The sequence below is a fragment of the Schistocerca cancellata genome, chromosome 10, assembly GCF_023864275.1.
Source record: "Schistocerca cancellata isolate TAMUIC-IGC-003103 chromosome 10, iqSchCanc2.1, whole genome shotgun sequence".
Taxonomy (NCBI): domain Eukaryota; kingdom Metazoa; phylum Arthropoda; class Insecta; order Orthoptera; family Acrididae; genus Schistocerca; species Schistocerca cancellata.
In genome coordinates, this window is record NC_064635.1 from 74,995,114 (window position 1) to 75,013,116 (window position 18,003).

An 18,003-nucleotide genomic window follows, 5' to 3' on the forward strand; every position below is an offset into this window, starting at 1 on the left:
GTTCTCCAGACATGAACGCCCGCATCTCGTGGTCGTGCGGTAGCGTTCTCGCTTCCCACGCCCGGGTTCCCGGGTTCGATTCCCGGGGGGGGGGGGGGGGGGGTCAGGGATTTTCTCTGCCTCGTGATGGCTGGGTGTTGTGTGCTGTCCTTAGGTTAGTTAGGTTTAAGTAGTTCTAAGTTCTAGGGGACTGATGACCATAGATGTTAAGTCCCATAGTGCTCAGAGCCATTTGAACCATTGATGTTTATGTTGATCGCGATCCCAATTTTCTGTACAGCTTCCGAAACTCTCGGAACCAAGGTGATGGAAAAGTTTTTTTGAGGTGTGTATAATAAACGTGACTTGCATGTGAACAGTATTTTTAGTCTCTGACGGACTTCGATTTTTATTTGCATGCACTGCATCTAGCTGGAATAGTATAAACCGGTCGTGCTACATACATTAATCTTTTTGAAAGACGATATTGCGTACACCACAGAAGAAGAGAAAAAGTCTTCTTTTTAAGAGATCAAACTTTTTTCGAAATTTTTAGCAATCCAGTCACGCCACAAAAATGGAATAAGTAAAGGAGCTCTTTCCCAGTTGCTTAACTCCCCTTCCGCCACGCCTCCCGCTCCCCTCGAAATGATATCGGAAACTAACCACGTTTATCATTTCGAACGTAAAATTTTATCCCAGTGACCTTCATGAATATTCCGACTTAGAAGCTTCGTTAACAAGTCTGTTCGGTTTTTATGCGTCCAAATTTACAGGCATTAAATCGATCAATCCGTTACTTTATCCCTGATGAATCGGTGTTTCGTGTTCTTGACCTATCTATATTATTCTTGGAGTGCATAATTGCTACTTAATTATCGCACCACACCGGTGTTCGCTGTCTCAGTTCTTTTTTTTTTTGCCTTTTTTACGGTGTTGTCCCAGAACTGCTTTCTCTTTCATCATGATATCTATTGTACTCTTCCTGAAGTACATCATTCGGCGACGTCATAAGTCTAGTGATTTTGTGTTAAATTTATTATTTCTCAATACGGTTCTGGACTTGCGTTCCTATTTGAGTAATGTAAAAGAGTTTTCTGTTGACTTTAAACGAGCTGTCTCCCAAGCTAAATGTAGATCTGCCAACCTTCGTAATCGAAAATAATCTGCCTATCATTGTCAGTGAGCTGTCTCAGACAAATGATTGCATGACCGAACTGAGACACAAATACTATATTTTTAGCTACAAATTCTTTAGCCATACATTCTTTGTTAGTTATCTTCGCTCGTAGTGTATCTTTCTACACATATTCCACTTTTCTGCCACCACCTACGGCTATGATTTCACCTAAAGTAATTGCATCAACAGCAGGAAAATAATTTTCATCTGGAGCCGCGTGATGAGTTGCCCTGGAATCCACTTTCCAGTTACCACTGCTCAGTGACTGTGCCACAGTACACGCTTTCTTTTGCTCTGAATAAGTGACGGACTTTGAGACATCTACATCTACATCTACGTGATTACTCTGCTATTCACAATAAAGTGCCTGGCAGAGGGTTCAATGAACCACCTTCAAGCTGATTCTCTACCGTTGCAATCTCGAATGGCACGCGGGAAAAACGAGCACTTAAATTTTTCTGTGAGAGCCCTTTTTCTCTTATTTCATTGTGATAATCATTTCTCCCTCTGTGGGTGGGTGCCAACAGAATGTTTTCGCAGTCGGAGGAGAAAACTGGTCATTGAAATTTCATGATCAGATCCCGTCGCAACGAAAAACGCCTTTGTTTTAATGATTGCCACTCCAATTCACGTATCATGTCTGTGGCACTATCTCCCCTTTTACGCGATAATACAAAACGAGCTGCCCTTCTTTGTACTTTTTCGATGTCATCCGTCACTCCCACCTGATGCGGATCCCACCCTGCACGGCAATACTCCAGACTAGGGCGGATGAGCGTGGTGTAAGCAGTCTTTTTAGCAGACCTGTCGCAACTTTTAAGTGTTCTGCCAATGAATCGCAGTCTTTGGTTTGCTCTACCCGCAACATTATCTATGTGATCGCTCCAATTTGGGTTATTTGTAATTGTAATCCCTAAGTATTTAGTTCAATTTACAGCCATCAGGCCGGCCGCGGTGACCGAGCGGTTCTAGGCGCTGCAGCCCGGAACCGCAGGGCTGCTACGGTCGCAGGTTCGAATCCTGCCTCGGGCATGGATGTGTGTGTTGTCCTTAGGTTAGTTAGGTTTAAGTAGTTCTAAGTTCTAGGGGACTGATGACCTAAGATGTTAAGTTCCATAGTGCTCAGAGCCATTTGAACCATTTTTTGAACAGCCATCAGATTTGTGTGACTTCATGCGTAATCGAAATTTAGCAGATTTCTTTTAGTACTCATGTGAATAACTTCACACCTTTCTTTATTCACGGTCAATTGCCACTCTTCCCACCATACAGATGTCTTATCAAACTCATTTTGCAGTTAGTTTTGGTCATCTGATGACTTTACAAGACGGTAAATGACAGCAACATCCCCTGGCGATAGCACTCATTACTTCATTAGAAGAGCTAGTTGTGCTTCGCAAGAACGATATTTTCTGAATCCGTGCTATGTGTCAATAAATCATTTCCTTCGAGGTACTTCATAATGCTCGAATACAGTATATCTTCCAAAACCCAACCGCAAATCGACGTTAGTGATACGGGTATTGGTGTGACTTGAGCAATTTTCCAGTCTTTAGGCACGGACCTTTCTGTGAGTGAGCCTTTGAATATAACCGTTAAACATTGAGCTATTGTATCAGCATACTCTGAGAGGAAGCTGACCGGTATACAATCTGGACCGGAGGCCTTAGGTTTATTTACTGATTTAAGCTGCTTTGTTACACCGAGGATATCTGCTTCTATGTTTCTCATCTAGGCAGAACTTCTTAATTGTAATTTAGGAATATTTACTTCGTCTTGTTTGGTCAGTGTTTCATATCTCTGCTTTAGTGACACTGTCGTCAGTGACTTCACCGTTGTTATCGCGCAGTGAAGGTATTAATTGCGTCTTGCCACTGGTGTGCTTTATGTATGACCAGAATCTCTTTGGGTTTCTGCCAGAGTTCGAGACGTAATTTTGTTGTGGAATTGTAGAAAACAAAAGTACATTTTCACGATGCTTCTTTCTTCGCTTGTTCTTGTCCTTTGACACATTGTTCCGTAAGTGACGTTCCTAGGCACCTTTCAATACTGGTATTAGCTTTGAATGACACTCCAGAATGTCGTCTGGCATCTTCAGCATGCAAACGACTGTTAATCGTAGCACAGTTAAAGTCATCATCTGGAAAATTCCACAAAGCTGTCACTACTGAACCCCATTCGTCTGCAAGCCAATAAAGAATACTCACTGCTAGATCTCGATCTTCGATTTCATCACTAATGTTCGCTACATGCGTTGCAGTTTTGTGTATTAGTCCTACATAATTTTCCGTAGATTCACAGTTCTTCATTTTTAGCGGATGTAATACCCGTCTCAGTTACACAGTGCAAACTGTCGTATCCCCTGGTTCGTAAAATTTTTTATATACTTCCTGCCCCAGCGTAATGAGAAGCGCTGGCCCGACGATGAAGAACGGAAGAGCAGAGAGGGCAGTGAGGCGACGTCAGCCAATAGCACGCTGACATCACCGCGACAAGAGCGGCCTCTACACGAAGAGAACATAAGCGCTGCGCCTCATAGCCCGCATACTACCGCCACAGCAGTGACTTATGAACTTAATTATTTTGCTTACACTGAAATTGTATATACCAAAGGACATTGATTATTTGAATGTCGCCATTTGCTTGCAACACATTTTTGTGAATACGCAAAGTTAAGTATTGTTCAATTTAACTTACAGTAATAAATTCCATTGATATGATCTGCTTGAATTGTTGTCTAGCCACCTGAGAAGACATTTTCCTAGGCACCTTATATTAGACGAGTGCGCAAGATACTATGCTTCCCATACTAGCCGGCCGCGGTGGCCATGCGGTTCTAGGCGCTTCAGTCCGGAACCGCGTGACTGCTACGGTCGCAGGTTCGAATCCTGCCTCGAGCATCGATGTGTGTGATGTGCTTAGGTTAGTTAGGTTTAAGTAGCTCTAAGTTCTTGGGGACTGATGACCTCAGATGTTAAGTCCCATAGTGCTCAGAGCCATTTGAACCATTTCCCATACTGTTTTTGGACTTGTCAAATTTCGCATATGCATTTGCTGCTCATTGCGTATGGAAAGCAGAGTTTTTGCTTGCCCTGATTCATCTTCACCAGACTGAAATATAGTCCACGAATCACAATCTAACAGAATAATTGTAATGTGATACGACCAGGGAGCGTAATTCTTTCCATACAGTTTCTCAACTCTCCGTCTCTTCTACTTCATACCTATATATTTCACTAATCGTCTCACTGCTGTCAAGACAGTATATTTGATCAGGCGAACCTCCACAACTGAGGAACATTTTTTTGCTATCGTTTCGGCCTGCTATGGACCACGAAGATTTTTATCTCTTCCCTGATTGTGTGCCGGCCGAAGTGGCCGTGCGGTTAAAGGCGCTGCAGTCTGGAACCGCAGGACTGCTACGGTCGCAGGTTCGAATCCTGCCTCGGGCATGGATGTTTGTGATGTCCTTAGGTTAGTTAGGTTTAACTAGTTCTAAGTTCTAGGGGACTAATGACCTCAGCAGTTGAGTCCCATAGTGCTCAGAGCCATTTTGAACCTGATTGTGTTTTCCTCTTTTGCAGTGGATTTTCATTTTAGCTGACTATGCTTCTTTTCTCTGTTTTGACCATTTGCGCGCAGAGCTTGGAACTAGCGTAGTAAGCGAAATAAGGTTTTTAGTAATTTTGACTTTTTCTCTGAAAACTTCTCGATCCTGAATGTCATCAAATGAAATTTCAGCTTCCTGTAAATCCTTTTTAACTATGCTTGCCCATTTTGAATACGATTTTGTTTTTGAAATTGATGAATGTATGCGATGACTAAGTCTTTGCGGGTTCAGTCTTTCCAGATGACCAAAAAACATCATTCTCCGCTCCCTCATGCTAGTAAAAAAATGTTCAAATATGTGTGAAATATTACGGGACTTAACTGCTAAGATCATTAGTCCCTAAGCTTACACACTACTTAACCTAAAATATCCTAACGACAAATACACACACCCATGCCCGAGGGAGGACTCGAACTTCCGCCGGGATCAGCTGCTCAGTCCATGACTGCAGCGCCTGAGACCGATCGGCTAACTCATGCTAGTAACAACGACTTACGTATGTTCGTATAATTCACAGTTGTGTCTTCGGCGGAATTCTCCGTTTTCTTTGATAGGGCCAAGGGTTTCCTCAAAATTTTCCGGTCTTTTATTTCAATTTTTCGTAGTGGTCCTTTCTTCGTCATGTTTAAACATTCTGATGCATACAAAGCTGACGCCCTAATTACGGTGTTATAATGACAAAGTTTTAGGTTTAAAGACAGGCTTTTGCTTTTGTATAAGTCTTTGCACAGATGAAAAGCACCTTCTAGTTTAGAACACCTACTTTCTACAGCTGAATTTTCTGAACCGTCAGGTGTAATTATTTCTCCAAGATATTTAGATTTCTTCGACTGCTTGATTTTCTCTTGCTGTATTTCAATATGAGGAGGAGCGTGTTTGATGTTTGTGATGAATTCAGTTTTGTTAAATGCTATTTTTAGGCCAGTCTTAGCAGCAATTGATTGTAGACTGGACACTTCAACCTTAGCTTCGTCAATATTATTAGCAATGAGTGCCAGATTGTCAACAAAAGCCAAACAGTTTCCACTGAGGCCATTTCTTTTGTGTCCAATTTGAATCCCATAACCTGGCGGTACGGTTGTTTTCCACTCCTTATCTTTCCCAGGACACAGTTGAAAAGCAGTGGAGAGAGCAGGTCACCTTGTCTGACCCCTGTACAGATTTCAAATGGTTCTGGTAGTTCGCCTCTGAACTTGACCTTTTACATTGTGTTATTTAAAGTGGCGCTTATCAGATTGATTGTTTACCTATCTAGACAAAATTCGGCAAGGGTGTTCTTTATTGTTTCTCTATCAATTGAGTCATACGCTTTTTGAAAGTCGACAAGGGTCACAAAAAACGTTGTTTATATTGTTTTGGCGTATGATATAACAGATTTTAGGTTATGGATCTGCTCTGCACAGGATCTTAATGTCCTGAAACCAGCTCGATCTAAGACTGATTCAGCTCTGTTTAACAACAGTCTGGAAAAAAATCTTGTACGTCGTTGGTAGCAAAGAGATTCCTCGGTAATTATTTAGATCACTCTTATCGCCTTTTTGAATAATTGCTACGGTCCAATCTGGAGGCAGAGTTTCAGTTTCCTAAATCTTCACTATGATATCATGGAGATGTTTTATTGTATCATGATTTGCGTATTTCCACATTTCAGCCAAGATGCGAGCCTCACCTCCAGATTTGTTATTTTTCAAGCCTTATATAGTTTCGTGTAGGAACAAATTTACAGAATATTTATAGAATAAAAATTTTCTTCAATTTCCAGTAATTTTCTTAATTTATTCCACGATCTGTTTCGAAGCCTAAATCTTCATCTTCATTTGCTACCAAATGTGAACAAAAGGAGGGGCTAGCGACATACAAGTACTGTGGGACTGACATACTAAAGTGAAAGCTACATTTGTAGATAGTGGTGTGTATTTGTGTGTTAAACTGGGGACCTAGAAACGACGGAGAGGCTTCGTGGTTCACAACCCCACAACAGGCCACAGCAGTCCACCCACCCCACCGCCGCCCCACACCTAATCCAGGGTTATTGTGCGGTTCGGCTCCCAGTGGACCTTGACCCCCCGGGAACGACTCATACCAGACGAGCGTAACCCCAAATGTTTGCGTGGTAGAATAATTATTGTCTACGCGTACATGGAGACAGTGTCTGTGGAGCAGTCGCCGACATAATGTAACTGAGGCTGAATAAGGGGGACCAGCTCGTATTCGCCGAGGCGGGCCTCTACACTAATCCACTGGGACACTAATCTCGATGGGGAAGCAGCGTGTTAGACCGCGCAGCTAGCCAGGTAGGCAGATTGTACTGTACTCACATAATTATGAGGATATAATTGTGTGGCTTTCCAGCCAGTCAGCCATGGAGCATCACACCCACGTCAAACAAACGCTAACTGTGGGGAGGGTTCCGGACAGAAATGAACTTCATAATACTGTAAATTAATAAGTGACTAAACTCACACGTAGGGCCAGCAAATACAGCGACCGCCTGTACTGCATGACATGCAAGTGCCTAGTGCTGACTTCCCAGAAGCATAACATGAAGCCGGCCGCTGTGGCCGAGCAGTTCTAGGCGCTTCAGTTTGGAACCGCGCTGCTGCTCCGGTCGCAGGCTCGAATCCTGCCTCGGGCATGGATGTTTGTGATGTCCTTAGGTTAGTTAGGTTTAACTAGTCCTAAGTCTAGGGGATTAATGAGCTCAGATGTTAAGTCCCATAGTGCTTAGAGCCATTTCAACCATAAAATGATGTTTTAAGCTTCGAAACCGTTCTCGGAATAAATTAAGAAAATTGCTGGCTACTGAAGCGGATTTCTATTCTGTAAGACTGTTGTGATGAGAACACGTTTTCTTTTCCGTGACCGAGCGAGATGGTGCAGTGGCTAGCACACTGGTCTCGCATCGGGAGAACGACGGTTCAAACCCGCGTCCGGCCATCCTGGTTTAGATTTCCCGTGATTTCCCTAAATCGCTTAAGGCAAATGCCAGGATGGTTCCTCCCAAAAGAGCACGGCCGACTTCCTTTCCCCTCCCTCCCTAATCCGATGGGACCGATGATATCGCTGATTGGTCACCTCCCCCAAATCAACCGACCAACCTTTTGCGTGAGATTCTCGAATACAGCTCGGCGTCAATTAACGTTTTCCAAACGCGTCGCACATTACTCAATTTGTATCGGTAAACAGATCCAGGTTAGAGCAGTTATGTGGAGATGAAGATAGGATAGGATAATCTAGCGTGAAGAGTTGCATTGCACCAGTCCTTGAACTAGAAACTACAATATTAACAGTAAGGCAAGGATCCTGTCTGTCTTCTTTGCTATTCAAACTGTGTAGTGAAGAAACAAGAAATGAAAAAGAAGAAATTTTCATAGTTAGACTAAGATTGGAGGTGAAAGACAGCAACGATAAGACAGCCTTATTAGTTTCCTGGTCTTTATGAAAGTGAGCAAGAATTATATCACCTGTAGAATACAGAGTCCGCCATAAAAATGTATACACACTTCGAAGAACGAAAAGTATTACTTACGTGTTTATTTCACATTTAAGAATTGGACACACATGTTGTACGGCCTTCAGTTTAGCGCATGGTTACTTTAAATGTTAGAAATGTTCGCCGTTGGCGGCTGTACACATAACTTAACGACCAGCGGTTCCCGCCACCTGTATATCAGTCAGTTACAGTGCAGATCGCTGCACATGTCGCTGTAACCTCCTGCCGAAGTTCCTCCAGCGTACGTGGCTTACGTCGATAGACATTATCTTTCACAGTTACCCACAAGTAAAAGTCCATAGGTGTTAGATCTGGCGACCGTGGAGGGAACTCAATTGGCTCCCTTTGTCCAATCCAACGCCCCGGAAAATTGTCACCCAGGAAAGCTCGTATGGCTAGGTGGTAGTGTGGTGGCGCCCCGTCCTGTTGGTAGAAGAACTCTTCATCAGCTCCATAAAGCACACGTATACCTGGCAAAACTGATGTGCGTAAAATTTCCAGGTGCACTTCTCCAGCTACAGTAGCATCAAAGAAAAAGGGTTCTACTAAGCCCCTAGATGATAGTCCACACCACACATGAACCCCTGGTAGATAGACCGCTTTATCCAGAGACACATACGGATTTCTCGGTGCCCAGTACACACTGTTAGGCCGATTCACTGTTCCATTAAGTTTAAATTGTGCCTCGTCGTTCCACACTACCTTCGTCACAAATTGTTCGTCATGAGTTACCATTTGCTGATACCATTCACAAAACTTCATTCGGTGATCAGGATCGTCATCATTAATCGCGTGCAGTAATCGTGAAATGTAAACTTTCCACTTTATAGCTTGCAATGCTAACCCACCCACCACTTCATGTGCACATTCCGTTGGAGACTTCTGTGGAGAATTAACAAACGCTTCCAACACGAGAGCCGAGGAACCACGACTTGTAGCTGTACACTGTCTTCCTGATATTCATTTGTGAATATCACAAATCGTTCCATACAATTCAAACTTGTCGATAATGCGTTTAATTGTTAGGCATGTTAGTTGTTCATCTAAATCTACATGGATACTCTGCGAATCACATTTAACTGCCTGGCAGAGGGTTCATCGAACCACATTCACAATTCTCTATTATTCCAATCTCGTACAGTGCGCGGAAAGAATGAACACCTATATCTTTCCTTACGAGCTCTGATTTCCCTTATTTTATCTTGGTCATCGTTCCTCCCTATGTAGGTCGGTGTCTAAAAAATATTTTCGCATTCGGAGGAGAAAGTTGGTGATTGGAATTTCGTGAGAAGATTCCGTCGCAACGAAAAACGCCTTTCTTTTAATGATGTCCAGCCCAAATCCTCTTTCATTTCTGTGACATATTTCGCGATAATACAAAACGTGCTGCCTACTTTTTCGATGTACATCCTCAGTCTAATCTGGTAAGGATCCCACACCGCGCAGCAGTATTCTAAAAGAGGACGGACAAGCGTAGTGTAGGCAGTCTCCTTAGTAGGTCTGTTACATTTTCTAAGTGTCCTGCCAATAAAACACAGCCTTTGGTTAGCCTTCCCTACAACATTTTCTATGTGTGTGCTTTCCAATTTAAGTTGTTTGTAATTGTAATACCTAGGTATTTAGTCGAATTTGCGGCTTTTAGATTAGACTGATTTATCGTGTAACCGAAGTTTAACGAGTTCCTTTTAGTACTCATATGGATGACCTCACACTTTTATTTAGGGTCAACTGCCACTTTTCGCACCATTCAGATATTTTTTTAAAATCGTTTCGCACTTTGTTATGATCTTCTGATGACTTTATTAGTCGATAAACGACAGTGTCATCTGTAAACAACCGAAGACGGCTGCTCAGATTGTCTCCCAAATCGTTTATATAGATAAGGAACAGCAAAGGGCCTATAACACTACCTTGGGGAACGCCAGAAATCACTTCTGTTTTACTCGATGACTTTCCGTCAGTTACTACGAACTGTGACTTCTCTGACAGGAAATCGCAAATCCAGTCACATAACTGAAACGATATTCCATAAGTACGCAATTTCACTACGAGCCGCTTGTGTGATACAGTGTCAAAAGCCTTCTGGAAATCCAGAAATACCGAATCGAGCTGAAATCCCTTGTCAATAGCACTCAGCACTTCATGCGAATAAAGAGGTAGTTGTGTCTGATAAGAAAGATGTTTTCTAAACCCATGTTGACTGTGTGTCAATAGACCGTTTCCTTAGAGGTAATTCATAATGTTCGAACACAATATATGCTCTAAAATCCTGCTGCATATCGATGTTAATCATATGGGCCTGTAATTTAATGGATTACTCCTACTACTTTCTTGAATATTGGTGTGACCTGTGCAACTTTCCAGTCTTTGGGAACGGATCTTTCGTCGAGCGAACGGTTGTATATGATTGTTAAGTATGGAGCTAATGCATCAGCATATTCCGAAAGAAACCTAATTGGGATACAGTCTGGACCAGAAGACTCGCTTTTATGAAGTGATTTGAGTTGCTTCACTACTCCTACGTTATTGACGTTGGCAGCTGTTCTCGATTCGAATTCTGGAATATTTACTTTGTCTTCTTTTGTGATGGCATTTCGGAAGGCTGTGTAAAGTAACTCTGCTTTGGCAGCACTGTCTTCGATAGTATCTTCATTGCTATCGCGCAGAGAAGGCATTGATTGCTTCTTGCCACAAACATACTTCAAATACGACCAGGAATCTCTTTGGATTTTCTGCCAGGTTTCGAGATAACGTTTCGTTGTGGAAACTGTTACAGGCATCTCGCATTGAACTCCGCGCTAAATTTCGAGCTTCCGTAAAGGATCACCAATCTTGGGGATTTTGCGTCTGTTTAATTTTGGCATGTTTGTTTCGTTGTTTCTGCAATAGTGTTCTAACCCATTTTGTATACCATGGAGGATCAGCTCCGTCGTTTGTTAGTTTATTTGGTATAAATCTCTCAATTGCTGCCGATACAATTTCTTTTAATTTAAGCCACATCTGGTCTACATTTATATTACTAATTTGGAATGAGTGGAGATTGTCTCTTTGGAATGCGTCAAGTGAATTTTTATCTGCTTTTTTGAATAGGTATATTTTTCGATTATTTTTCGAGGATTTGGGGATTACAATATTCAATCTCTCTACGACAACCCTGTGCTCACTAATCCCTATATCGGTTTTGATGTTCGTTGTTAACTCAGGGTTATTTGTTGCTAAGAGGTCAAGTGTGTTTTCACAACCGTTTACTATTCGATTGGGCTCATGAACTAACTGCTCGAAATAATTTTCAGAGAATGCGTTTAGCACAATTTCAGATGATATTTTATGCGTACCTCTGGAATTAAACATGTATTTTCGCCAACATATCGAGAGTAAATTAAAGTCACCACCAACTATTATCGTAAGAGTCGGGTACTGCTCTGCTTCAAAATCCCGCCTCCACTGACGTTGCACTTCAATGATATTATCAAACTTGGAAAACCACTTCCCAATTCATTTTCGTTGCTCGAATGTCAAGCGTGCTCCAGCCATCTTCTTTTCTCAATACGGAGATGAAACTATTAACATCTGTTGAGCCAAAGGCCATACTACCACACACTCGTAACTTAAATAGGACGACAATATCGATGTCTCGATACAGCCTGACAAAGAGTGTATACATTTTTTCTGGCGGATTCTGTAGAATTAAGGTCTTACACGCACAGAATATGGATTCAGGTTAACCAAATAAAGGTGTACATATCTGAGACACAGCGGAAATAAGACAGGCAACAAACCTAACATGAAATTTAGCGACCACACAGTTGATTAGTTAAAAGGCTTCCCCTACCCTGGAAGCAAACTAAAGGATGAAGGATGAAAATGAGGGGATTAACAAAGCAAAGAGAGCGCTGCTCGACGGAAGAGTTCTAATAGTGTTAAAAATGGACCATAAATTGAAATTTCTGGATACGTAGGACTCAAGCACAGCTGTTTACGCAATGGAATGTGTGTAAAAACAAAGAATTGAAACGTGGTATTATCAGAAGTGAAAAAAGTCCCATATTTGGGGAATAAATGTTGGGGGTTCTCGCTTCCCGCGCCCGGATTCCCGAGTTCGATTCCCGGAGGGGTCAGGGATTTTCTCTGCCTCGTGATGACTGGGTGTTGTGTGATGTCCTTAGGTTAGTTAGGTTTAAGTAGTACTAAGTTCTAGGGGACTGATGACCATAGATTTTAAGTCCCATAGTGCTCAGAGCCATTTGAACCATTTTGAAATGTTGGGGACCAGATGCAGGAATCTATCTAGAAAAGGCAGCAGTGAAGGTGGTTTGCCGTTGTCTTCCCCTAATCTGTTATGAAGTATCAGCCAAGTATCTGTGCTCTGTGGATGACTGTGAAGACAACTTGTCCAGTATAGTTTCGGATTAATATCGCTGTGGATGACGCGAATGGAGAGGCTGAATCGCGGAGAGGTTTGGTATTAAATCCGAGGCCCTGTCGCAGAGGGTGGTGGTCAGGAACTTTACACCACCACCTCTCCTACCATTGCAGGGCAAACAGTGGCGGTGAATATTTTTCACCACCAGGTTTCGAACTAGCGTACGTCCGAGGTGAGTACCACGGCACAAGCATGCGTCAGCGACCTTGGTTACAGAGGCGGGTGATTACACAACGATGTGGAAAATTAAGTTGATTGATTAGGTAAAAATTGTGAGAATTACCATGGAAAGGAATAGGTAGAAAACACTGACAAAGAGAAGGGACAAGACGGCTGGACACACGGCAAGATAGAGAATAACTTTAATGTTACTAGAGGAAAATTCTGAGTGCAGAAATGGTGTATAAAGACAGATTGCAATATATGTAGTAATTTTTTAAACAGAGTGTTTGCGTAAGAGCGTGATGCTGCAGTACATAGAGAATGCTCCACTGAACAGGTTGAGGTAGGGAACCTGGGCTCGGAGAAGCCAGCTTAAGGAGATATGAAAGTAAACTTGCCTACCGCTTTGTCTAACATTACTATTTCCCAGCTAATTTACAGCTAACACGCGCATAAGCGTGCTGTTTATTTACATCTACACTCTTTACTACCTGTAAGAAAACAAGGAAGACCAGCCTGATTACTAGGAAGTCATGATGATTTATTTCCTGGTCGCTGGATTGCAATTGGAGGTCCTATTCCATGGCCTGCGAGGTCACCTGGCCTGAATCCCCTTGATTATTTCTTGTGGGAATATCTAAAGTCACTTGTGTATGAGACCCCAGTGGATACGGAGGTGGAATTAGTTGCCACAATTGTAGTTGCCTGTATAGTAATTTGAAACACACCAGGAATATTTATTAGGGTGCGTCAGAATCTTGTTCGCCGATGTCATGCGTGGATGAGGTTGATGTCGGTCAGTTTAAGCACGTTTTGTAAGATACAGTACAAATGGCACGTTCATTGTGTCAATGGTGGTATAGGCTGTAACTAATTTAAATAAAAAATAAATAAAAAATAAAAATAAATAAATTTAAAAAAGGGGACAACCATGATGTGAATAATTACATAGCAATTTCTCTACTCCCTGTCACATATAAGATATTATCAGCTTGTATTCTTGAAAGGGCACAACAACTGCTTAAACCCAAACTCTTAGATTTCCAAGCTGGTTACAGGCCAAACAATCCGTAGCCGGATCAAATTTTAAACCTAAAATAAATCTCAAGAATGAGGAAGATGCGAAGAAAGCCTACAGTATATGTCTTTTACGACTTCAAAAATGCCTATGACTCAATTCACAGACCCAAACTATTTAGAATCCTTGAAGAAAAAGAATTGGATCGGAAAATACAGAAAGTCATTCAACAGGCATTAACAAATACAACATCCAAAGTGAAATTTATGCGAAAACTTTCAAAACCATTCGAGATAAAAACTAGGTTTAGACAAGGTGATGGGTTATCGCCTTTTTTGTTCAGTGTAGTACTAGATAGAGTCATGGAAGAAAGGGAAAAGAAACTTGAAGAAGGAAATTGCTGGAAACCAATTTCATAAGGAAATAAAAAGAAAATAACCTTCGAATTCCCTACTTAACCTTTTCGGACGATCTCACAATGATGGTTGATTCTTGTGAGATGGGTATAAAACAGATAGAATCTCTAAAAGAATGCGCAGAGAAAGTTGGCCTGCAGATATCATTTAAAAAGACAATGTTTGCAACATCAAATTTCGAAATTTTCAAATTACAAACGAAATATGGAGAAATTAACCGAATATCACACCTCAAATATCTAGAAGAAATTATCTCTCTAAAATATACACAACAAGAAATAATACAAGCAGCTCGTAAAGGTTTAGGATTAGTGCAAAACTTCTACAATAAAAAATGCTTATCTTTAAATGGCAAAATTAGATGTTACAAAACAGTAATTAAACCATCAATGTTATATGTCAGCGAAAACTTGGCACTAAACAGGAAAAATGATACAGAAATCTAAAGAAAGAAGAAAGAAAAATAATTAGGAAAATTTTGGGACCAAGATGGACCGCGAATGGGTATAGACAACAGAACGTCCAAAATTGCAGAATATTCTAGCATAGAGTCAGACATGAGGAAAAGACGCCTCAAATGAGGCTTCCCGAACACAAACAAAAAGAATAGTAAAATACGTAGATTCCCTTGCTAATGGAGAAGAATGAATCCAAAATGTTAAAAAAGACTTGGAATTAGCCAAATTGCCAAAGAAGAAATAGACGTAAGGAACAATTTTGGAATAAAAGTAAAAAACTGGGAGATTAAACCAGAGACAAAAGCCCGAAGGACCAGAACAGAATGGAGGGAAGAAAGAAGCGCTAAATTCTTGCAAACAATGAAAAACTGGTGGGCAAATAAAAAGAAACAGAAGAACGGGAAATAAACCATGTTTACTTAGCGTGTTATACTCTGAGAGCTTTGCGACTAATAATAATAATAATAATAAAATACACACTACTGTAATTTTATTCCTTTTATCTCCTTAGGTTGGCAACTCCGATGCAAGGTTCCCTACCTCACATTGTTCAGCGGAACATCCTCTATGCGCAGTTCAGTTTTTGCATGTTCTTACGGTAACACCCTATAGATGTCATCATATGTATTACATTTTAACTAAAAATTGGTCTTTATTTTTCACTCACTGGATTCATTACCGAATAACGCCATTACGAACAAAAACATTTCTTATACAGGGTGTTACAAAAAGGTACGGCCAAACTTTCAGGAAACATTCCTCACATACAAAGAAAGAAAATATGTTATGTGGAGATGTGTCCGGAAACGCTTACTTTCCATGTTAGAGCTCATTTTATTACTTCTCTTCAAATCACATTAATATGGAATGGAAACACAGAGCAACAGAATGTACCAGCGTGACATCAAACACTTTGTTACAGGAAATGTTGAAAATGTCCTCCGTTAGCTAGGATACATGCATCCACCCTCCGTCGCATGGAATCCCTGATGCGCTGATGCTGGCCTGGAGAATGGCGTATTGTATCACAGCCGTCCACAATACGAGCACGAAGAGTCTCTACATTTGCGTAGACAAGAGCTTTCAAATGCCCCCATAAATGAAAGTCAAGAGGGTTGAGGTCAGAACCGAGCGACCGTTACGGTCGCAGGTTCGAATCCTGCCTCGGGCATGGATGTGTGTGATGTCCTTAGGTTAGTTAGGTTTAATTAGTTCTAAGTTCTAGGCGACTGATGACCTCAGAAGTTAAGTCGCATAGTGCTCAGAGCCATTTGAATCATTTTTGGTTGAGGTCAGGAGAGCGTGAAGGCCATGGAATTGGTCCGCCTCTACCAATCCATCGGTCACCGAATCTGTTGTCGAGAAGCGTACGAACACTTCGACTGAAATGTGCAGGAGCTCCATCGTGCATGAACCACATGTTGTGTCGTACTTGTAAAAGCACATGTTCTAGCAGCACAGGTGGAGTATCCCGTATGAAATCATGATAACGTGCTCCATTGAGCGTAGGTAGAAGAACATGGGGCCCAGTCATCACCAACAATGCCTGCGCAAACGTTCACAGAAAATCTATGTTGATGACGTGATTGCACAATTGCGTGGTGGTTCTCGTCAGCCCACACATGTTGATTGTGAAAATTTACAATTTGATCACGGTGGAATGAAGCCTCATCCGTAGAGAGAACATTTGCACTGACATGAGGATTCACACATTGTTGCATGAACCATTCGCAGAAGTGTACCCGTTGAGGCCAATCAGCTGCTGATAGTGCCTGCACACGCTGCACATGATACGGAAACAACTGGTTCTCCCGTAGCACTCTCCATACAGTGACGTGGTTAACGTTACCTTGCACAGCAGCAACTTCTCTGACGCTGACATTGGGGTTATCGTCAACCGCACGAAGAATTGCCTCGTCCATTGCAGGTGTCCTCGTCGTTCTAGGTCTTCCCCAGTCGCGAGTCATAGGGTGGAACGTTCCGTGCTCCCTAAGACGCCGATAAATTGATTCGAACGTCTTCCTGTCGGGACACCTTCGTTCTGTAAATCTGTCTCGATACAAACGTACCGCGCCACGGCTATTGCCTCGTGCTAATCCATACATCAAATGGGCATCTGCCACCTCCGCATTTGTAAACATTGCACTGACTGCAAAACCACGTTCGTGATGAACACTAACCTGTTCATGCTACGTACTGATGTGCTTGATGCTAGTACTGTAGAGCAATGAGTCGCATGTCAACACAAGCACCGAAGTCAACATTACCTTCCTTCAATTGGGCCAACTGGCGGTGAATCGTGGAAGTACAGTACATACTGACGAAACTAAAATGAGCTCTAACATGGAAAGTAAACGTTTCCGGACACATGTCCACATAACATCTTTTCTTTGTTTGTGTGTGAGGAATGTTTCATGGAAGTTTGGCCGTACCTTTTTGTAACACCCTGTATTCCTTTAAAATAATCGCGTGAGCTCTAGTAACTATTCACTCCGAATAATTTAGGATACTGGCAGTAAGCGAAGAAATTCACGGAGGAGGGGAAATCGTAGCAGGCCGTTAGAAAGTGGTGAGAAGAAAAGAAGAGAAATGACAGCTAGAGTAACGCTTGGCAATAAAAACAAAAGGTATACACATTTCTATTAATTACCCGTTTCGTACGTTTCACTGTGAAATTTGATCTTTGTCACAGCAGCACTCACCCCACTCCGTAGTTCTCGGCTTCGCAGCAACTAGCACGAGCGCAGAGAGGAGCAAGTACAGGACGGACACAGCCATTGCTACAGCCGTTAGTGCCGCTGTCACTAGAGTGATCAACTCGGTGCTGGTAGGTGCTTCTACCTGCTGCTATCTGCCACTATCGCTATTTGACGATGCAGCCCGTCACAACACGGCATGCGATTACAGCAACATTAAGTCTCGATAAGGTCCAGCTATCATTCATTTCAAAGCACCAGTACTCGAAAACTAAACGAGATAAAGAATCTTGTTTACCTATGAAACGTTTATCAGCTCCCGAAATCATTTTCCTGTGTCTTTTGTTACAGACTTGACTTGAACTGCATCAAAATGGCCAGGTGAAGACGAATCAGGTGAAGTTACAGTGCGTTAGACCAGGTGAAGGTACAATGTACCTGATAAGCAGAATTCAAATCCGTGACAACGGAAGCGAGAAATCATCGACGCCAGGATAGGAACGTACCACAAGCATAAACTAGCTTGGTGAGGCGGTTCCAAATATTCAAAAGGACAGGCAATGTCAAA

At 42.0% G+C, this 18,003-nt stretch overlaps 1 protein-coding gene across 1 annotated transcript in view; it reads right to left on the minus strand.

Moving 5' to 3' along the window:
• Positions 1–17,575, minus strand: part of LOC126106135 (brachyurin-like) — an 88,033-nt gene extending 70,458 nt beyond the window's left edge. Inside the window, exon 1 of the mRNA XM_049912378.1 lies at positions 17,442–17,575. Within this exon, the coding sequence (XP_049768335.1) occupies positions 17,442–17,517 (76 nt within the window). The 5' untranslated portion in view covers positions 17,518–17,575. The remainder of the gene's footprint in view (positions 1–17,441) is intronic.
• Between the last annotated feature and the right edge of the window lie 428 nt (positions 17,576–18,003).